Source organism: Platalea leucorodia (genome assembly GCF_965183815.1).
Source record: "Platalea leucorodia genome assembly, chromosome: 4".
Lineage (NCBI taxonomy): Eukaryota > Metazoa > Chordata > Aves > Pelecaniformes > Threskiornithidae > Platalea > Platalea leucorodia.
In genome coordinates, this window is record NC_138826.1 from 100488018 (window position 1) to 100507555 (window position 19538).

The window sequence follows — 19538 nt, forward strand, 5'->3', positions numbered from 1 at the left end:
AGATCAGCAGAAAAGAACCACTGCGTCACCAGAGTCAGCGCGCGCTTCAGAGCTTGCACAATTAGCGCCGATTTTTTGGGGGTCATTGTTAGAGTTAGGAGGTGGCGAGTTGGACTGAGCGGGCAAGGAGACGCTTCAAGAAAGGAAAAGTAAATACAGGAGAAGCACGTAGCAGAGGGGATGCGTGTGGAAGCTGACACAAACACCCTGAAGGAGCGCTTTGAAGGAAAAAATCAGTCAGTCATCAGCTGCCTGCCCCCCACCCTGTAGCCCGCGCTGCACAACGCTCACCGCCACAGCCTCTGCCCTACCGTCGTAGGCCGTACCGCCGGTCCCAAGGAGCCCAGGCGAGATCCTGCGGCAGTCGGCCCCTCCCTGCCCTCCGAGGGCAAGCGGGAAAAGGCTGGGGGAGAAGGTGCTGTTTCTTTCAGTCCAAAACCAACTGCTTCAGCTGCTGGGGAGCTCAGGCTGGAACAGGAGGCAAGGCAGTACCAGCCTCCGTAATGAGGAGGAGGAGGAGGAGGGCAGCTGCTTCCCAGCAAAGGTCGAGAAGAGCACGTTACCTTCTGGAAGGAGGGTTCTTGTACTTGCCGCCGGTGGGATAACAACAGCTCCCAGGGCTCCTTGCCTGAAGCTGAGCTGGGAAGTTGCACGTGCTGCTCATGGTGGAAAATGGAGCACAAGGGGGGAACAAAACAAAAAGAAAAGAAAACGAGGCTATAACCCAAGCACAGTGGAAGAAAAGAAACCCAATGACCTTCATAAACACAGGCGGAGCATTATTTAGGAGAAGTTTTCTTTTCACGTGCTTTACTTCTCATACATTTGGTAAAACAAACCAGCTGCATAAAAAAGAATCCCCCTCCCAAAGCACTTCTTTGTTATTAAAAACACACACTTGTACTGTTAAAAGGAGGTGGGGGGGGGGGGTGTAATATGTGGCCAAAGAGACGAGCCTGCTGACTTTAGTACTACACATAAAGATTTGATTTTACAGCCTGCCTGGAAGAAGCAAAAAAAAATTGAAAAGAGTGAAATATTACCCCGCAAAGGACCTGTGGCGCTCCGTAAGTACAGAGGAGCGGGGGGGCCCAACTGCTAATGCAGCACTAAGAAGCTCTTAGGAAAGCAATGACCAAGCAAGCTTAACCTAAACAAACTTGAACTCTACACATTTAGCCATCTTCTTAAATCTTACGTACAAAATTACTACACAAAGTGGCTTGATAATCATCATTAGTGGGAACTGCTCAATATCTCACTGCGCTCAAAGCTTGCTGTTCCAAAATACAACTTTGCTTTCACAGTTGCTTACCTGGTGTCTTACAACTTTAGTATTTTAGTCATAAAGAAGTCTTTCCCCCCCCCCCAAAGTCTTTCTGAAGTTCCACCTCCTCCATTTCCACCAGCCTCACGCCCCTCGGCCGGCTACACCGCTATCGGAGCTGCTACCCCCCGCGCTGCCTCTGCCCCGCGTCAGCTCTACCCTGCCCAAGCGACAGGTTTAAGTCCTCTCCCTGAAACGTGGCGCTCTTGGAAAAGGGGCCTTGTGAGACATCTCCTCGCGTTCCAATGAAGTCTGAATTGGCGGGGATTGTCGGAGGTCAGTTCAGGACTATATGCTTGTTGCATTTGATTTACTTTATCTAAAAAGCATTCTGGTAACTTTTTTCTCCTCTTTCTGATACAGATTTGGTATTTTAGCTTTACCATTACGTGGCTAGGACTTTACGTTGGGGAAAAAAATGCCCTTTAAAACTGCATGTACACTTGTTCACTAATGGACAATTAATTGCTGCCTAATTTTCTTGCAACTTAAGCAACGTGCAATGCAATACAATAACACATTGCCTTTGCAAACCCTCATGTTCTCCAAAAGCAGCTTCCTTTTCCTAGGATAAACAATATTTCTACTAATTTTATTCACCAGGACTTACTTCAGTCTCAAAATACAACGCGTGTAAACGCAGCTGGAGGTTTTCAAGTGATGTCTAACTTTCTTGCCTGCTACTTTCTTTTCTTTCTCAACAGGTTGCCTCATTGCGATCAAAGCTTTAACGTGGGAACGGGTTTCCTTAGTTTCCTCTCCCTAAAGCTTTTAAACGCACTGGATGATAGATAAGCGTGGGGTTTGGTCACTCTGGTGTGCTTGGGGGCTGCTGCTGTCTCTGTGAAGAGCCTGTGAGTTTGGTGCAGCCTCTGCAGCTGGAAAAGGAAGGTGCCACCGACCGGACCTGCCGCTTGCTTGTGCTTTGTCTTCTCCTAAGCCTGGACTGCGCTGTAAGAGATAAGGGACCGCATCCCAGCCCCTTTTGGAGCTAACAGTAGCCAAACTGCTGTCGGACTACCGCTCTGCTGAGGAAGTGTTTCCCCTCTTCGACTTCCTTCCGTTCCTCTGAATCCTTGGGATGACAAGTCCGTCCTTTCCGATATCTTAACTGCGTGGAAAAGCAAACTTCTGCCTTCTGAATCTGCCTTTGCTCCAGCTCGTGCTGTCTCACCAGTCACTTTGACTTCGCGTTTCTGAAGAACAGCCTGCTTTGTAATTCTAAAATCTCTCAACTATGGTTTGAACATCATAAACGTGACTTCAGCCAGAGTTAGCACCCAGAAAGCGGTCCCTCATCCTTTCTCCACATTGGCTCCTTCCACAAGCATCTTCCACCCCTGGAGGCTATTTCTGCTTCTCCAGCTTTACTGGAAAAAGGGAGGGGTTTGATTTGTTTCATAAACAAACGTGAGCTGTATTGTGGGAAGAAACAAGCCTCAGAAGTTGAGGCCCTCCGATTTTGCTCTTGTTGATGAATGTTGCTGCCTGTGTTGAGTGATGGAGCAGGTTTCTTCACACTTTTCATTTTGGAGCTCATACACAGCAACAAAATAACTGAGGCAAATATTGTCTGATGGACTCAGACCTTCTTTTAAGGAACATATGCTATGTTCTGTCAAGAAATAAGAACCACAGGAGACATGCCGAGAGCTTTCATTTTCAGGACTGACGTGGAGAGCGGGAATGTTTAGGACTTACCGAGGTCGTTGGTGGATGAGAATGATCTTTCATCTTCCTCTGGTTGAAGAGATTGAGCCCGTGTATAAGGAGCGTTGTGCGGTCAGATAGGGGCTAAATTAAAAGTCTTTTCCCTGACGTAGCGTCCTGTGGAACGGGTGCAACCTTAGACGATTCCCGGTACTTTCTGGGACTCCTCCAGGCAGACAGGGTCTCTCTCTCTTCACTTACCTCACCTCTTTTAAAGACATGGAAATGGGCCATAGATGGGAGCAGAGCACAGCATGGAGCAGCGTGGTCCCCCACAGGCAGCACGCTTAAAACCTCTCTGCTTAAGACACAGGAAGGAACGAAGAGAAAGGATTTTGCCCGTTACTAACCCGAAAGGAGAGCAGTTGATATTCCAAGCCGTGTGTGGGGAGTGCTGTTTGTAGCATCACAGGAAGAACCTGAAGATACAGCGAAGCCCTGAACTCACAAACAGAGCCTTGCCTTGCTTCTGCACAACCTCTCACAACCCAAAGGACAAACCAAGGGAGAAGCCAGTATGTTCCTAGAACCATAGAATCGTTAAGGTTGGAAAAGACCCTTAAGATCATCGAGTCCAACCGTTTACCCAGCACTGCCAAGTCCACCACTAAACCATGTCCTCGAGCACCACGTCTACCCTTCTTTTGAATACCTCCAGGGACGGGGACTGCACCACCTCGCCGGGCAGCCTGTTCCAGGGCCTGACTGCCCTTTCAAGCTCTTTCACAGTTACGTGGTTGTCAGCATTTGAGGGCAGGAGCCTACAGGGCCTAACAAGAGAGCTTAACAGTTACTACAGAAGATAAGGTTCAATTAGGAGATCTGCAAAATACCGTGTGATTAAAGATGTATGAAGAGCACAGACTGTGTTGAACTGACAGACGGACAAATAAAACGCTAGCAGGTAGCAGTCAGCCAGGTGAAAGGTGCAGATGGGGAGAGATGAGGACAGCAGGCTGGAAGGAAGGGATAATGAGGGCATCGAAAGGCAATGCTAAATTTAGCAGTAGAGACCTAACTTTCAAACCATGAACAGATGATCAAAGTTACTCTGTCTTCTGCAGATTTTCACTCCAAGTACAGCACAGAAGACTTTTGATTCTCACAGACAATACACAGTCTTAGAATAGATCTCAAAACACGCTTTAGGACACTGTGCCTAAGATCTTCCCACACAGGAGCATGCTGCTAGCGCTTGATCTAAAGGAGGGCTGACATTTCCAAGGTGTATTTTTCAATGTAGAACAAACCTGGCTTAGAAGCACGTCAGGATTTTTCTTCTTTTCTTACAGCTCTTTTAAAAAAAAAAAAAAATTTATTGATATTACAGATCCTGATGTTGCAACTCATGTGATCGCTACAAAAAACGTTTTCCATTTTGTGTTCCTCCTGACCACGAAACCCGCGCCTGAGCTTCTCACCCGAGCTACCCCACCGCCGCTGGCGCTGCTGCAGCGCAGCAGGGGCCCCGGCTGCCGAGCCCCCTTGCTCTGCCCTACAGCGCTTCGCAGCTGACTCGTTCTGCTAAGAGCCGGCTGCAAAAGCAGCACCCCATTTTTCAGTGCCAAAATTACTGCCAAAAAAAGAAAAATTCACCTCGAGAGAAATCATCAGTATTCAGTTATATGTTACTATCACACAAGAAATCGAAGTTTTAATAAACCAGTGATTACCAAAATACGTGGTACTTTCTAAATATATTGTGCGGGAAATGATTACAGAACTAAGCTTCTAATATTCTGTATCGACAGAGATAACACACACGTACAAACTAAGAGACAGAAAGACAATACGCAGTACAAAAATTTTATTGACATGAGTTTGGGATGAGTGTTTTACATACAAAGGTGAAGCGTTAGGAAACAGTTAGGTAATCCTTTCCTCTTCCAGGCTTAATTTGAGAAAAAGCGCTGCTGTGGAAGCGACAGGCCTGCCCACGTTGCTGTCCACAGCCCTCAAGCCACCGCCCGACAGCCCACCAGAAGGCATCCAAGGCTGATCTCGAGAAACGTCTGCACTTCGCCTACCAGACGAGGCAGCGGGACAGCGAGCGTTTCCCCGTTGTTACAGTTCACACGCCTGTAACTGTAGCTACCGTAAGGAGAGACAGGGGAAATATTCCCTTTGTAGGAACTCTCCCTCGTGGGAACACGATCTACCTCTGTAGCGGGGCGGGGGGAATGTAAAAGACTTAATTTTAACTGCAGCTCAGGTATCATTTCACAGCAATTACATCTTAAATCCACGATAGAAATTGATAATTACATAGTAACTCGTGTTATCGCTACTACATTATCTCTGATAATACTGTAGTTAAGCTTGTGCTCAAATTCCTTTTCGGTAAAATCTGTTTCTGTAAAACGCTATTATTTCTTGGATACTTTTAAAACACTAATGAAGCATATAAAAGTTTTTACAGTATACAAGAAAAACTAGGTTAATAAATGATCACATTTTCTTCAATTCTATCAAAGAATAAGAGTCTGAGAAAAATAACTTTTATTGCATTTTAATTTCTCAATCTCTTTCCTTTTTTAAAAGACAAAAGTTATAACGGAAATTCATGACATTTTAGATGAAGAGAAGCTCGGGAGAAACAAAATCACAATTCAGCAGGCAGATGATGGGGAAATCAAAGTATTTAATATGGCTTGTAGCTGAAAGTAATTGATCTGCATTTCCAATCATTTTAGTTATTGCCACATTCCATTAATTTTTCATTAAGTGAAGATAAAAACATGTCTTTAAAATGCATGTACAATAGCTTTGAGCCATTGCTGTACATATTGTGCAACTCATCTGAATGCAGTTTAACACATGAACTTAATAGAATATATTTATGTACAGTATATACACAAAGAGAATCCTGTGGTAATACCCCTGAATATTATCATTCAAATGAGTAATTTTCCTAATAAAAGAAGAAAAAAAAAACATCTATGAAGGTGGCAAAACTGCCCATTTCTGAAGTTTAAATCAATATAATTTCCAGCTGATTTACAAAGAAATAAAACTGTGGTCCTGTACAAACTTTACATTACAGGGAAACAGTTTATTTTAAAAAAATATTTACATATTTGAGTACTTGGTTCTTCGCAATAGAGATTATATGAACACAGAAAATTGTATGGTAGGCAGGTTTATTTATTAGATTTTTCTATTTGTTCTTTTTTGTGCAAATTCCAAATCTCTCTTTTTGTGTTATTATCTGCCTCTATTTGCCTTGTATTACTGCTGCTGCTTTTTTTAGTATTCTGAGAAGGCTGGGTGACTTTACTTCTAGGAACAGGAAGCAAAGATTTAACTCTTGAAACACCCAACTCTGTCTTTGATTTACTGTTGCTGCTTTCCACAGTTCGACTGCTGCTGAGAGGACGCATTCCATCCTGCGAATAAAAAAAAAAAAAAAAGCATTTTCTGTATAAATAATTATTGCCGCTTGACCTGAAAAACAACCAACCAACCCTACTCAGCCCCATGGAACCCTTGTTATTTACAATCTTTTGCAGTCGAATATGACAGCTTCTTACTACTTGGTGAACAAACGATGGCTCTTTCTTGCTTCTTTGACTGAAAGGAAATATCGTCAACGTCTTAGAATACCAAAATAAGGCAGCAGGGTTTTTGTATTGCCATTGCAAAAAAACTTAAATTTGCTTCTCAGAGGTCTCAATTTCATAAGTACCCAAGTAAAAAAAATACATGTTCTTTCTTTCATTACTGTGGGAAAATGACAGCTGCAGCCACAGCTAAAAGGGAAAAAATGGAAATTTAGGTAGTTATGACCAGAAAATTCAACTTTACAGCTTGACTAAAGAGATTTACTATTTCGTACCATCAAGGCTACAAAGAATAACAAAATAACCATGACAAAAATAATACTTCAAGAACGGAAGTTGAAATGCTAGTTACATTTTAATCCATAATCTTGTAGATTGTTTTCTTATAAATAAGATTTTAGCATCTCAAATTATTTGTGCTAAGAAGCTACATTCTTAAAAACTGGACAATATTCACCCTCTCCAAATTTAGATACCTGAAGTGCCAAAGGAAGGTATGGTGTCATTTTTTGATCCTTTATAGCCAAGCAGAAAGAGGTTAGTTAAGCCATTTTATGATGGTCACTAACATACATCTTTCATGAGAGATGCCTGTCTTTCCACTGCCAGGAAAGGAGAATTAGGACCTTAACTGTTAGCATGAGTTGAATCCAGATCCCGCTCTGGGAAGCAATATTAAAAAGTTCATTTTCGCCATCATCTACTGCTCTTCACGTAAAGGTTGGTGGCATGAAAACAGACTATTCATCACTGTCTATTCCTTATTAAGCCTTGATTCCATCAATTTGTTTGTGTCCTGGATCAAAGATTTTGCATCTCTTATCAGTTTTCTCTTTCTCCTTCACATACTTGAAAGCACTTTTTCTTTCAGCCAATTAAAAAAAATTAATTATGGGTATGTTGCCCTTTTAAGTAATTTGTCTCATTACTGTTTATAAGATCTCTGCTCATGCAGTATTGCTTTTGTTACCTAGAGAATTCTATTTATGTTCAGAAAAGGATGCTTTTCTAATCTCAAACTCTTTTTCAGACACCTGTTATTGCAACGGCACAAGTTTATCGTCGTTACAATTGCCTCTGAAAGTTTGACTTCTGCTTCTGAACTGAGACTGTGCTCTTCTAGATTTTTGATAAATTTGTTGTAGCAACGATTCAATCTAGAAACAGAAGCTTGTCATTCAATTAGACCTTTTTCCCCTCTAGCAAAAGGTTGGGTTGTGTTTCCTTCATTTTGGCCAACATTTCCCCATGAAGATATGGGAAATCAATTTTTTTTATTCCATATGAAATCTTTTGACTAAGTTCTTCAAAAAACTCAAAGGTAGCTAAGGTTGTCTACCTCCAAAGTCAATATACTTATGCCTTACATTATTAGAAGGAATTTTAAAAGGAAAAAAAATTCACTAGGAAAAATTTAGAGTAGGAACGGGTAAGTCAGCTGACTTACCAAATTATCCAGGCATCACTGCCATGTGAAGCTCTGATTCGGAATCTCTGAAATTAATATATGTCGAGAAATATTCAAAAGCAGTATATCTAAATGTGAATCTGCAATGTTAAAATTGTTTCTGTTCAGCAGAGACTGTTCTCTAGATTTTAAGTAAAATTACAGAAAATATTCTAACATTTTGAATATTTGGATATGAAAAAATATGATGGCAAGGGTGGCAAGTCGTCTCACCCAGCTTAGCTTTTTTAATGCTTAGGTGTGCAAGTTAAGCTATTTTCAGGGCTACTTCACTGCAGCTACAGAAAATAGACAGAATGTCTCTAGAAAACAATTTACTGTAGTCAGATAAAAGTGTCTGGATTGGACTCTAGAGGGCCCTTACTGAGAGAACATAGAAGGCCTAGTGAGGGAACACAGACAACAGATTCTGCCCTGGCTAAGGTTAATTGAGCCGTGTGCTCTGAAGCTCTCTTGTTCAAAATCACAAAGAGCAAGAAAGAAAAGGGCAAAAAAGTGTAACAATAGAGAAAGCATAATTTTTACTTTTTTATCCAAAGAATGAAAAGTAAGCAGGATATAATTTTATCTTCATATTTAGTAGGGAAGTTAGGACCCACAAACAGTGATTTCAATTTCTGAAAAGAAGAAGAAAAGATAGCGGACCTATTATATCTTTCAGTAGTATTCAGCTTATCTTCCCACTCTGAAACTGTTCTGAAGTTACTAAAGTTTGTTTACATTTAGACTATCTTTTCCCAGAATCACCAAACTTATAGGGTTTCTTTTGATTTCTCATAAATAATATGGCAAGACAATGGTATATTACAACAAACAGCTAGGTAGAAAAAAGAAACCGAATCCCTTCTTAAAAAAAAAAGAAAATGCTATTCTTCACAAACTCTGGTAACATCATGTCTCCTCAAAATTTCTGCCACTGAGAACTTTGACACCAGAGCAGCTCAATTCTACTTAGATAATAACACTTAGGAAAACAGTGGTTTGAAAACATATATATTTGGGTAATCACAAAAAAAAAGAAATGCGGTACAAAAATCAACCATGAGCCAGCAATTTTACATCAAGAATTTAAGAGTTTTGCGCTCTTGCAAACTTACAGAATATTAATTGGGGGAAAAAATGAACTGAGGGCTTTTATTTCTCTCAAACTGTGATGCAAATAACTTACAATGTCAAAGTAATGTTAACACTACTTGGCCTAGGGAGATGGCTTTATATAAACATGAAAACTGAAGCAAATAACATCCATTGTTTAATAAATCTTTAGTTTCCATTAAGACACATGGAAGAAACTTGGCATGGTATGTCTAGCAAGTTTCCTAAGAATCATGACAGTTTATTCTTGTAATAAACAGGGCACTGGAACACTAATTCTTTGGTTCCAATCAGGAATTCAGATTTTGGAGCAACTCAAGACACCTTTCCTACCCTACTACAAAACTCATTTCACCTACCTTTTGTGCTGTTGTTTTACTTGGGTTAGTACCACTTGCTGAAAATACAGGACTGTTCTGAGTGTTATTGAACATCAATAGCTCTTCCTTAGAATCTGCAATCTAAAAAAAGTAAGAAAATGGTGACTTTTTTTTAATTATTCACTGCAGAGATTATGTTTTAATTTGCTGAATTGTGGAGTCTTGATTTTATTTTCATGTGGTTTCTGTGCAATGCAATGCATAAATACGCAAAGAATGATTAAAATATCTTTCCTTTACTCTTGAGTGTATTTGTAGGAGACGGGAGATAAAGAGAGAGATTTCACATCGACTGTTATCAGAGGAAGATTAAACATACGTTTCCAGAGCAATACTATTCAGCAGAGCATACGGGCAGTTTCCCATTAAATTTTATCCAGCCCCAGGAGCATCACAGAAAGGAATGATCCTTTTCTCTTCCTCCTGCCATGTTTCTTCCCTACTGTTTTCCATGTCCTTGTGACCATGCAATAGCAAATAGAGTCTGATCAGCCTTCTGTCCTCACTGAAAACTAGGTATTTTATCCTGGGGAAAGCTGATCCGATCCAACTCTACAACTGCAAAAGTACTCAATCCCAACATAACAGAGGCAGCAGGAACATATTCGAGTGAAAGGGCAAATTAGAGAGTAGAAGTACTTATTTTGATGGCAGCCTGAAATTACATCACCCAAAGAAAACAGGCAACAGCACCCTTACAGAAGTAAGGCTCTACTAGGCAGCTAGGGAATTAACAACAGAAATTCCAGCCATTGATGGTTCCACCCATGGTGAGGAAACTGAACAAAAGACAGTGACATCTATCTCCTTCCTTATCTAACCCGTATTTCCTTGAATTGTCAACAACGAGCAATTACATTTTACATGTTATTAAACACAATTTTAAGTTGGTTACCATTTCTTTAAGCACATCCTATTCTTTCAAGGATAGATATGGTAAATCCCTGCTAACTGACTAGTGATTAGCTTGCCAGCTTGGTGCATGTGACTCATGCAAGTACTGTAAGTACTTTTTTAAAAAAAACCAAAAAACCCAAACAACACAAAACAACAAACCAAAACACCATAATAAAGCGTTTCATTAAATAGGTTGAAAAATCTTCCCAAACACAGTATTTCTTTTTTTAATAAAACTTGGTGGACTTCTGAGACTAAACAGAATAATTAAAAAAGCAAAACTAATGGAACGGCTGTTCAGGGAGATCCTAGAGGATGTAATGCACAGCCTAAGTGGACAATAGTCTAAGACTGACTCTATCTGCGTTTCAAAAGATATTGATCAGCTGCTCCGGGGTGAACACAGCCTGCTGTCGCAGCCATCTACTTCAGCTGTGCTAGGAGGAAAGAAGGAAAAGAATAAACAGCTACAGCTACAGGGAGAGCTGGATGCTTTTGATGTAGAATGAAAAATTAGAGAGATCCACGGCTCTACCCTCTGCTCCAACAGGCCTCCCATAACCACCCCAAACCCATTCCAGCATAGAACTTAGCCCCAAACCTATGAGTCTGGCAAGCCTCCTTCACCCTCTTCTGCCACTGTTAAAGAAAAAGAATTAGGCCAATCCATTCTTTCTTGCTTGGGGCAGCAAAACTGAATTTTGCCTACGCAGCAGAGGAGCTTTGAGCCAGTTCTGCGATGGCTAATGGGATTACATTAAAAAAACCGAATGTGCAATGCATATTAGGAAAAACTTTCTATGTCTTTAAGACTACAAAACAGTTTCCCAGTGGAAGCAATGATAGCATGAAAGCCAACATGGGGAACAATAATGCAGAGAAGGCTATTGTCTCTAGCATTTATGAACTTATAAATTTCAGCCTCCACTGCAAAAACCTCTACAAGAAAAAATAGTGAAGGTATAATTTAAAATAATGTATATTAAACCAGAACACTTACCCTCAAATGTATAATTTATTAGTTGACTTTGGCTTATTCCCAAATAATTTAATAATTTTCTTCAGTTCAAGTGGTGCTTGTAAATTAAAAATTTATTTTAAACACGTAGCAAACAACTGCATATGGTAATGACATAAATTATTTAAAAATCTTGTGTTTACCTTGCTTATATCAGGCTCAGATTTGCTGGAACACATACTTTGAAGTTCCTGCACAAGATCTACTTCATCATCCGAACCAAGGGACAGCCTTTGCTCCAGATTTAACGTTCTCAATTGATCCTTCTCTGAAGGTCTGGTTAAAAAAAACCAACCAACCAACCAAACAAAAAAAAAAACCAAGACAGCAATTAAAATTAAGCTATGATACAGAATTTAAAAGTAAATATTATACACATCTGGAAAATAGTAATTTCTTTCCAAATGACCTCTACTACCACACAAAGAAAGAAAATAACATCTAATTAAGTGGCAGCAATAGTTGTTTTATCATAATAGATCTTCTTTCTATTCAAATTATTCTCTCCATTCTGAAATTCTAACACAGGATTCTTCTGCCCACTGTCTCCAAAGATTCTCCTCTTTTTAAGACGGAGCAATCAATTTTATTCCACTCTTCTTCTTGGACTTAATTCCAAACTCTTAAAAAACCCCTGGCACACTGGAAGCATAAGCATTCTATGCTCTCTGGGCCTGTGAATATGGTAGGACCAAGCTTTCAGATTGAAGTACAGTCTCAAATGCAGTTCCCTTGGGCTAATTCATACGCTTTCTTAGAGAAAGGCTGTATCATTTAGACTAAAGTGCATGTACTATACCATTTTGAATTGCCATTCAGTAAGCTAAAAGAGATAGAGAAGTTTTTAAAATATAATGCCAGGTGAAAAAAGCATATGGTTGGTTTTTCATGGCAGAGTAAGTGTTACATAATATTCTTAAGCCATAGACTACTGTTACATAAAAAGACACGTAGTGCTGCAAGGTTTGAATTACAGAAATGGATTCTAAAATTATATTGAAGTACATAAATTTTATTTTCTCTCAGAAATGAAAAAGGATTCCTTTCTTCAGATGTAGAACCAAAACATTACCAAATACAAACTCTTTATCTATTCATCGTAATGTGCTGGTTTACAACACAATTTTATCATCTTTATTGTTTACTAAGTGTTACAAATACCAGAAATTAAAACTTACTTTGCGGTGAGAGAAGCTCTTTTCTTACAGTTTGGTTGCAACATAGTCTTAGATTTTATACCTGCACAAAAGAGAGACTGACTTATTAGTGTGATATCATGTGCGTTGATTTCTTCATTCTAAAATCTGATAAACAGGGAAAATGTGTTCCCATTTACTGGCTAATTATATCAATAGAGTGTGTTAAAGATCAGAATACATCCCTTGAAACTGCTCAGAGTAGCATTAGGGCCACATGGAACACCTAAAATGGCAAAAGAGGCATGAGTTGCCCAAGCCTTTGTAGAAGACAGAACATGAGGTTTCTGTGCGAGGCACTTGAACCACCATTACTAGTTCTCTCAAAGAGAAATCACTTGTCAGCAGGAAACGATTTACATTTGCTTCATTTAAGTAAAATCAAACAACTTACCCTTACTTGGAATCAGGAACAACATTTGATTCTGATAGTCAGAAATGGAAGGCTACTAAAATTAAATTCACCATTCTGTTTTTTACTTATATTCACAGATATTAACTGAACTCCAAGAACATTCTTGGGTACAAGATACAGTATCAACCATCCTACTCCACGTTATGTTCGTTTGATTTCTTAAATCTTCTTAGTGGGATTAGGTAAATTCACAATTCAAGAACTAGCAAGCAAAATCAGGACATTAGAGTTGCAGGTCAGCAAAAGCAGACTTCTTTCTGAACAAGAGCTGAGGAAATGAATAGCTCAATTTAACATTACAAAGTACCAGACATCAAGTATTTCAGTCTTTTATATGTGAGGTAATTGAGGCTAGAATCTTACTGTTTCTAAAGTGTATGTGTGGGGAAGCCTCTTTCTCTCTAAATCCCTTCCTAACTCTTCTCTCTGAAGGAGTTACCTTCATTTTCTGAAAGCAAAGATAAGCAATTTAATTTTGTCCTCTAGAAGTTTTCCTGTTTGATATTGTATTTGGTTATGGTATTCCCAAGTTTTCCTTCTAGATAGATGTGTACTTTTAGAAGAAGGATATGTTGCTTCTGCACATATCCAGATGTTATCCTTGTGTAGTAAACTGCTTGTTAGATGGCTTATGATCTTGAGGTGAAAAGACATTTCAAAAGTGTCAGCTACTAAAATAACTTTCACATTTATACACATGCATAGACCCAGTCATATAAAGCCTTCTTTATCGAGCAGCATACTGAGAATGGTGTGGAAACTTCTTGAAAACTTTATGGTGTCTGTGACTACGCCAGATTTTTTACATTTATTTTTTGCAATTAAAGTGAAAATCAAATAAAAATCTTCAATTTAAACCCAAAGATCTCTTCCTTCAACTACAGGCCTCCTAGATTATTCTACTCAGTTTATCTAATAAGATTGAACAAGGGATGCACGATCTGAGGATGCATGTATTCATTTATTTTTGCTTGGATTCAGATAACAGAAATTATTGTGGTGAAGCTATAAAGTAATGTAAAAAAACCCCCAAAAGTAGGTCTACTGTAAATTAGGTGCAGAACTAAGGAGTACCAATCAAGTAATGAAGCTTTCTCTCATCTGGCATTGAGGAAGAGAATGATAGAGCATCATTCCATGCAATATGAGGTGGAACCACTGCTCAGTCTTCCACCACTTGAGCCAAAGCTCCCTCATTATCAGACAACAGGAAGGGCATTAGAACAAACAAACAAACAAAAATTATAATTAGGATGCCTCACAGTCACAAAGAAATAAATTGGTGGGGAAAAAAGTAAACAATTTTTTACTGGTAAACATAAACACGAGTGTCATTTAATTGAGAATTTTTAATTCATGACGTAGAAGAAAAGTTAGATTCACATCTATGTGGCTTAAAGCCCCACACCTTCTTTCAGAATTGAAAATAGAAAGCTTTACCTTCAGTATTTGTCTCCTGCTTATTCCATGACTGGGAGGATAAATGGCCTGACTTTTTGCGAGGACTTGTGCTCACTTTTCTCCAAGAAGCATTCTCACTTCTTTTCTTGCTACAATTTTTGTAGCTCGAAACCACAGATAAAGGAAAATTTCCTCCCTTAAAGTCTGCTATATAATTATCTAGTTCTGAAACAAAAGTAGAACAATGTTAAGAATTGACAGTTGCAATTTGACTACCTTATACAGCTACTTAGTTTAGTGGCTATAAATGCTTTTACCCACTCACCTCCCATCATAACTACAGTTATGTTTTGTGAAAGTTTGAAAAAAGGAATTAAACAGTTAAAAGCCCCACTTTGGCAATGTACAACAAGCCTTTCAGGCTGTTCACTGTTACCTGTTCTGGGTAGCGGACAGCCATGCAAAACAGCTTTATTTAGCAAGATACTGAGAGCAGCTTTAACAACAGCCTGTTGACCTTGGCTAGGATTTTTTTTGGCTATTGTTTGTCCTGGTGCAGATGGTCTTTTCACAGAGGCTCTGGAGAGTATTGCTTCTTGAACTCTGGGAGCTATCACAGCATTCCATAACTTGGACATCCACCTGTAGGCACACAGAGAGTCCCTTAACTTCAGAGACTATTATCAAACCCCAAGATTTTATACTTTAGGTAACGTATCAGATTTTTCTTTTTCAGGAACACATATATTTTGGACTTCCTATTGTACCCCATTTCAGAGAGGAACTGATTTTATTTAAGGTAGGGTTTATTTGTTTGTTTTATAATAAATTATTTGACCTAACTTTCTTCAGATTGCTTTGGCAAATCATTTATCATCTGATGCTTTTCCTCCTTCAGATAAGGACTATAAAACATCCTTTTCATTTTAAGGCTTAAAGAAAGAATGTCCCAGAAAGATATGTGTTCATGTATATACAAAAAAATCCCCTTTCACCTTTGTCAGTGCATGGAGAAGTTTCCATGCTTGCAAGTGTTCATTCATAGCCTATTTGCTGCCAGGGTGGGAAAAAGGAGGTATTCAGTTATGATTGCACCCTTTCCAGTATTCTTCCATTTCCAAACTTGTCCAGCTTACAAGACCTTTCTATTCGTACAGCTGCCTTGCTCTCACTCTCCTTTTGTTTATTTGATCTATGGTGAACTGTGTTTCCAGGATGATGTGGATATTCCAGATTGTCTGGTTTAGGGACTGGGTCTGATTACAAAAAATTTATTCAAAGGGACATGGTTCTTGTGGGACTTTTGCTTTTCTAAGAGAGAAATATTATGTTGTTTTAGCACAGAAGTGAAAAATTTGTATTAGGAAATAAATAAATGCTATTTGTTACAGCTTATAGTTCTCAAGGGAAAAAGGCTAGGAGTTTCAGGCTTAATGCTCAGCTCACATCTATATGACATAGACAATCTTTTTTAGATCAAATCCAACTCTTTTTTTTTTTCCTTATACCCTCTTATAGGAGGAAGATGGTAACATTTGGAGCCAGAGGGTTTATATTAAAGGTCTTCAGGAAATGATAGCCTATAATGTTGTGTTTCAGCTTTCCAGAAATCCATTCAGAAAAAGTGAAAGCTAAAATGTTTGTTTGACTTAAACGAAGCATTTTGTTGGAGACGCTGATACACAGAAGCCATCTTATTACCCAAAGATTATGATGATTTTTTTGATTGGTTAAAAAGAAAATGCAGACTTTTTTTTTTTTTTTTTTAAAGTTACAATGCATGAATCATTTAGTAGATGTATTTTTGGTTAGTTATGAAGCATAAGATTGAGTTTTTATGATATATAACCATGCTACAAAGTCCTGGTATAAGCTCGATAAAAGTTACATTACTTCGAAAAATAATTAGTACAGTTGTTAAAATAAGATGTAAAATGCATATTGGAAATGTTCCTTGAAGCTTCCTTAGCACGGTGTTGTAGATACCATTCCATATAGACACAGTCTGCTTCTGCTCGCTGAGTTAAGCTGCCAAAATAAACAATTGCTTTCATTTTAGTAATAAAGAACTCTGTCTCTTGATTTCTACCTATGTAAGCTTTTGACATTTTGCAATATTGCTAGTATAAATGGTCAGAAATGAACACTGCAAAGATAAAATTAGTTAAGCCCATTCTAATCTAACAGTTAACAATCAACGGGCTGTACAATGCCATCCTCTCTTAATAAAATTCCAACCTGGTGTTTAAATTCAGTCCTACATTTGCTTTTCATTTGTGCTCATCTTGATCAAGTCCCCAGTTCTTTGCTATATCTGATACTTTGGAAAGGTATAGCGCTCCCCCACCCCTGAAAAAGAGCTGTAAAGCAACTCTTTACTGCTGCAACATCATCTTTATTCCCCAGATCATAACCAAGAAAAAAAGGTAGCTAAAATTTTCATTTATTCACTCCACTCTCCAAAACAAGTGAAGCTACATGAAACAGCACGCAGCGGGAAACAATTTCCTCTCACGCCTTCTCTCTCCCTTCCCAGCTGCCTGCTGCTGCCACTTGCCTCGTGCTAACGCTTAGCCCAGACAACCCCAGTTTGTAGATAGCTGCCTACTGTCTCCATGAATTGAACTGACCCAGTGAAGCTTTAACAAATGCAAAAAGCAGCAGAATAGCACAGTGGAGAGGAGGGGCACGAGGACAGGAGTGGTTAATTAGACTGAAATAACAGCAACCAGTGAGCTGCTAATTAAACCTATTTAGTGCTAGTTATATGACCACACTGTTAGCCATCATGCTGCTAAACTAAAAGCATCCAGTAAGTGCTCACTGTGCTTTTTAATTGTTTATTAGTGGACAAAAACTACATTAAAATGAGGAGTTAGATGGCATATCGCTACTGTAAAAGACATTTTGTGGTTGTGCTCAAAATGAAGCATTGTGAATCCCGTCAAAGCTACACTTAGGAGAAACCCAAACTCAGAAATGTATAATTAAAGTATCTAAAGAATAGTTTTTCTGCCCTTTACTAATGCCATTGCAATAAATAAATGATTAAGACATTTCAGAGGACATGATTCAAGAGTGAGACAGGAGACAAAGCATGGTATATGTTATTCTCTTTTTATTTCACAGCACCCATAAAATTTCAAGTCAACGCTACATCCACATTTAGACTTTGATAATTACTCTGGATATTAGATAATCCGTCCTTTTAGAAAAAAAAGGAAAATGGACAAGCAAAATGTATCAAGATCTGCGGACAGAACAAAAGATGAAAAAGCCACTGCACGTGCTAAGCAAAGGACCCTGGAAGAAGGGTCAGCAGAAACTAGTACAAGAGAGAAAAGTCAGAGAGGGAACAGAAGTGGCAATTCAGGAGAATGCTATGAAGCAGAGCGAGAAAAGTAATGTCACATCTCCAGAAACCAACGTTGTTATTTGAATTCTGAATAAGTTTGAAACTTAATTAGGGGCTCATTACCTTTCTAATATAGCCAAACAACATCTTAGCATGAAATTAATATATTTTAGAATTCTGTAACTATTTCTTGTATCACTTGCTAGTGTTTGCAGAGAAGCTGGAATGTAAGCAGATGTTCATGCAATTGTAGGCAAGAAAAAACAAAATTTTCATCATTCTTCTTTTATGTTACTGGACATCTAACCATGTGTATAGCTAAAAAGTATATATCTGCCTTATTTACTAAGCTAATACATCTGTGAAATTGTATGTATGTTTAAAAATTATACCAGATATTGAAAAGAGTGAGAAATCATTCTCCAAAACTTCAAAAGGAGACTTTACCAACTTTTCAAGCTCAGAATTCTTGAATCTTATTTTGGTCTGTTCACTAATGAACAGTTTTCTTTACAGTGCTGTCTTGAAATGAAGAACCAAACCTTTCAAGAGTTGAGCAGTATTAGCCATTCCAGTTCAAGTAATATTTTGCAACCTCTGTGTCAGAAAATAACTGAAAGATCACAACAAGACTGACTTTTAAGCAGTGTTAGGCACCCAGTTCCCACTTGTGTCCTTCAGAATTGCTCTTCTAGTAATTAAATATCAAACAAAAGTTTAAAACTTTCAGTAACTTCCACTAACATATTTTCAAGGTTGCTGAGTCAGATGGGTTTGGGGAGAAACGTAACTGCTACGTTTGTTATAAGTATCTAGTCGGCACTGAACAGTGTCAAACAGGAAATAGAAATCTTACTTCACCGTTGCTTGGCCATGCCCTGGCACCACGGGACAAGAGAAGAAATGTTTTGGCCCCATAAGTGCTTCAGGCACTCCTAGACGTGATAAACAAGAGTTCAGCTGGTGCCAAACAGCAAGAATCCAGTCTATGATCTTGCACACAGGATCACATGGAGGAGGTACTTTGCCTCTGAACTGCAGAGAGAAAAGATGTTTGACATGACATAAGACCTCTGCTGCAAACACTTTTGTTGAAACCCCCCAAAGGCTTGGTTTTGGTTTTTGTTTTTTTTCCTGGTATGTTGCTATTACAAAAATCAAGAACAGTCAAAAACTGGTCAATCTTTTTTATGGAGTATATTGAAATCTTGTTGTATTAAAACTTATTTCCCCAATTACAGTTTAAAAGGTATCTCCTTATCAATAAGTTGACATGCCTTTACTTTCTTGTGGGAAACTGAGACACAAATTTGGCAGCAGTGCTTTTTCTACGGTGTTTAAGATTAGAATTACAAGAGAGACCTACCACATCCGATGCAATGATATAAATAAGGCATATAAAAGAACATACAATCACACTGAACAGTAATGTCTGATCCAGGCATGTTCTCAGTGGATTTCCGTATTGATTTTAGATTTAGTAGCAATGAAGAAAAGATGCCTTCCTCTAAGACTTATATTTTTTATTATGCCTTGTTAAAGGCAAATTATTTGGTGCCAGAAGAAACTTCTATTTCATCTGACTCCAAATTACAGTCTTCATCATCCTAAGCATAGGATTATCCTCTGGAACAGTTTGGATTAAAGGAAGCACTAAAAGATGCACTAGGGATAGCATTTGCCAGCACTGAAGCCAGAGCTTCTTAACAGAGTCAA

The 19538-nt window shown here is 38.8% G+C and overlaps 1 protein-coding gene across 1 annotated transcript in view; it reads right to left on the bottom strand.

Annotated features, from left to right (window-relative positions):
- Window positions 1-4898: 4898 nt before the first annotated feature.
- Window positions 4899-19538, bottom strand: part of CTTNBP2 (cortactin binding protein 2) — a gene marked incomplete at its 5' end in the record, with an annotated part of 88791 nt that continues 74151 nt past the window's right edge. The window contains 7 exons of the mRNA XM_082309718.1: window positions 4899-6423; window positions 9520-9621; window positions 11599-11731; window positions 12634-12694; window positions 14507-14692; window positions 14904-15109; window positions 18679-18857. Of these exons, the coding sequence (XP_082165844.1) occupies window positions 6178-6423; window positions 9520-9621; window positions 11599-11731; window positions 12634-12694; window positions 14507-14692; window positions 14904-15109; window positions 18679-18857 (1113 nt within the window). The 3' untranslated portion in view covers window positions 4899-6177. The remainder of the gene's footprint in view (window positions 6424-9519; window positions 9622-11598; window positions 11732-12633; window positions 12695-14506; window positions 14693-14903; window positions 15110-18678; window positions 18858-19538) is intronic.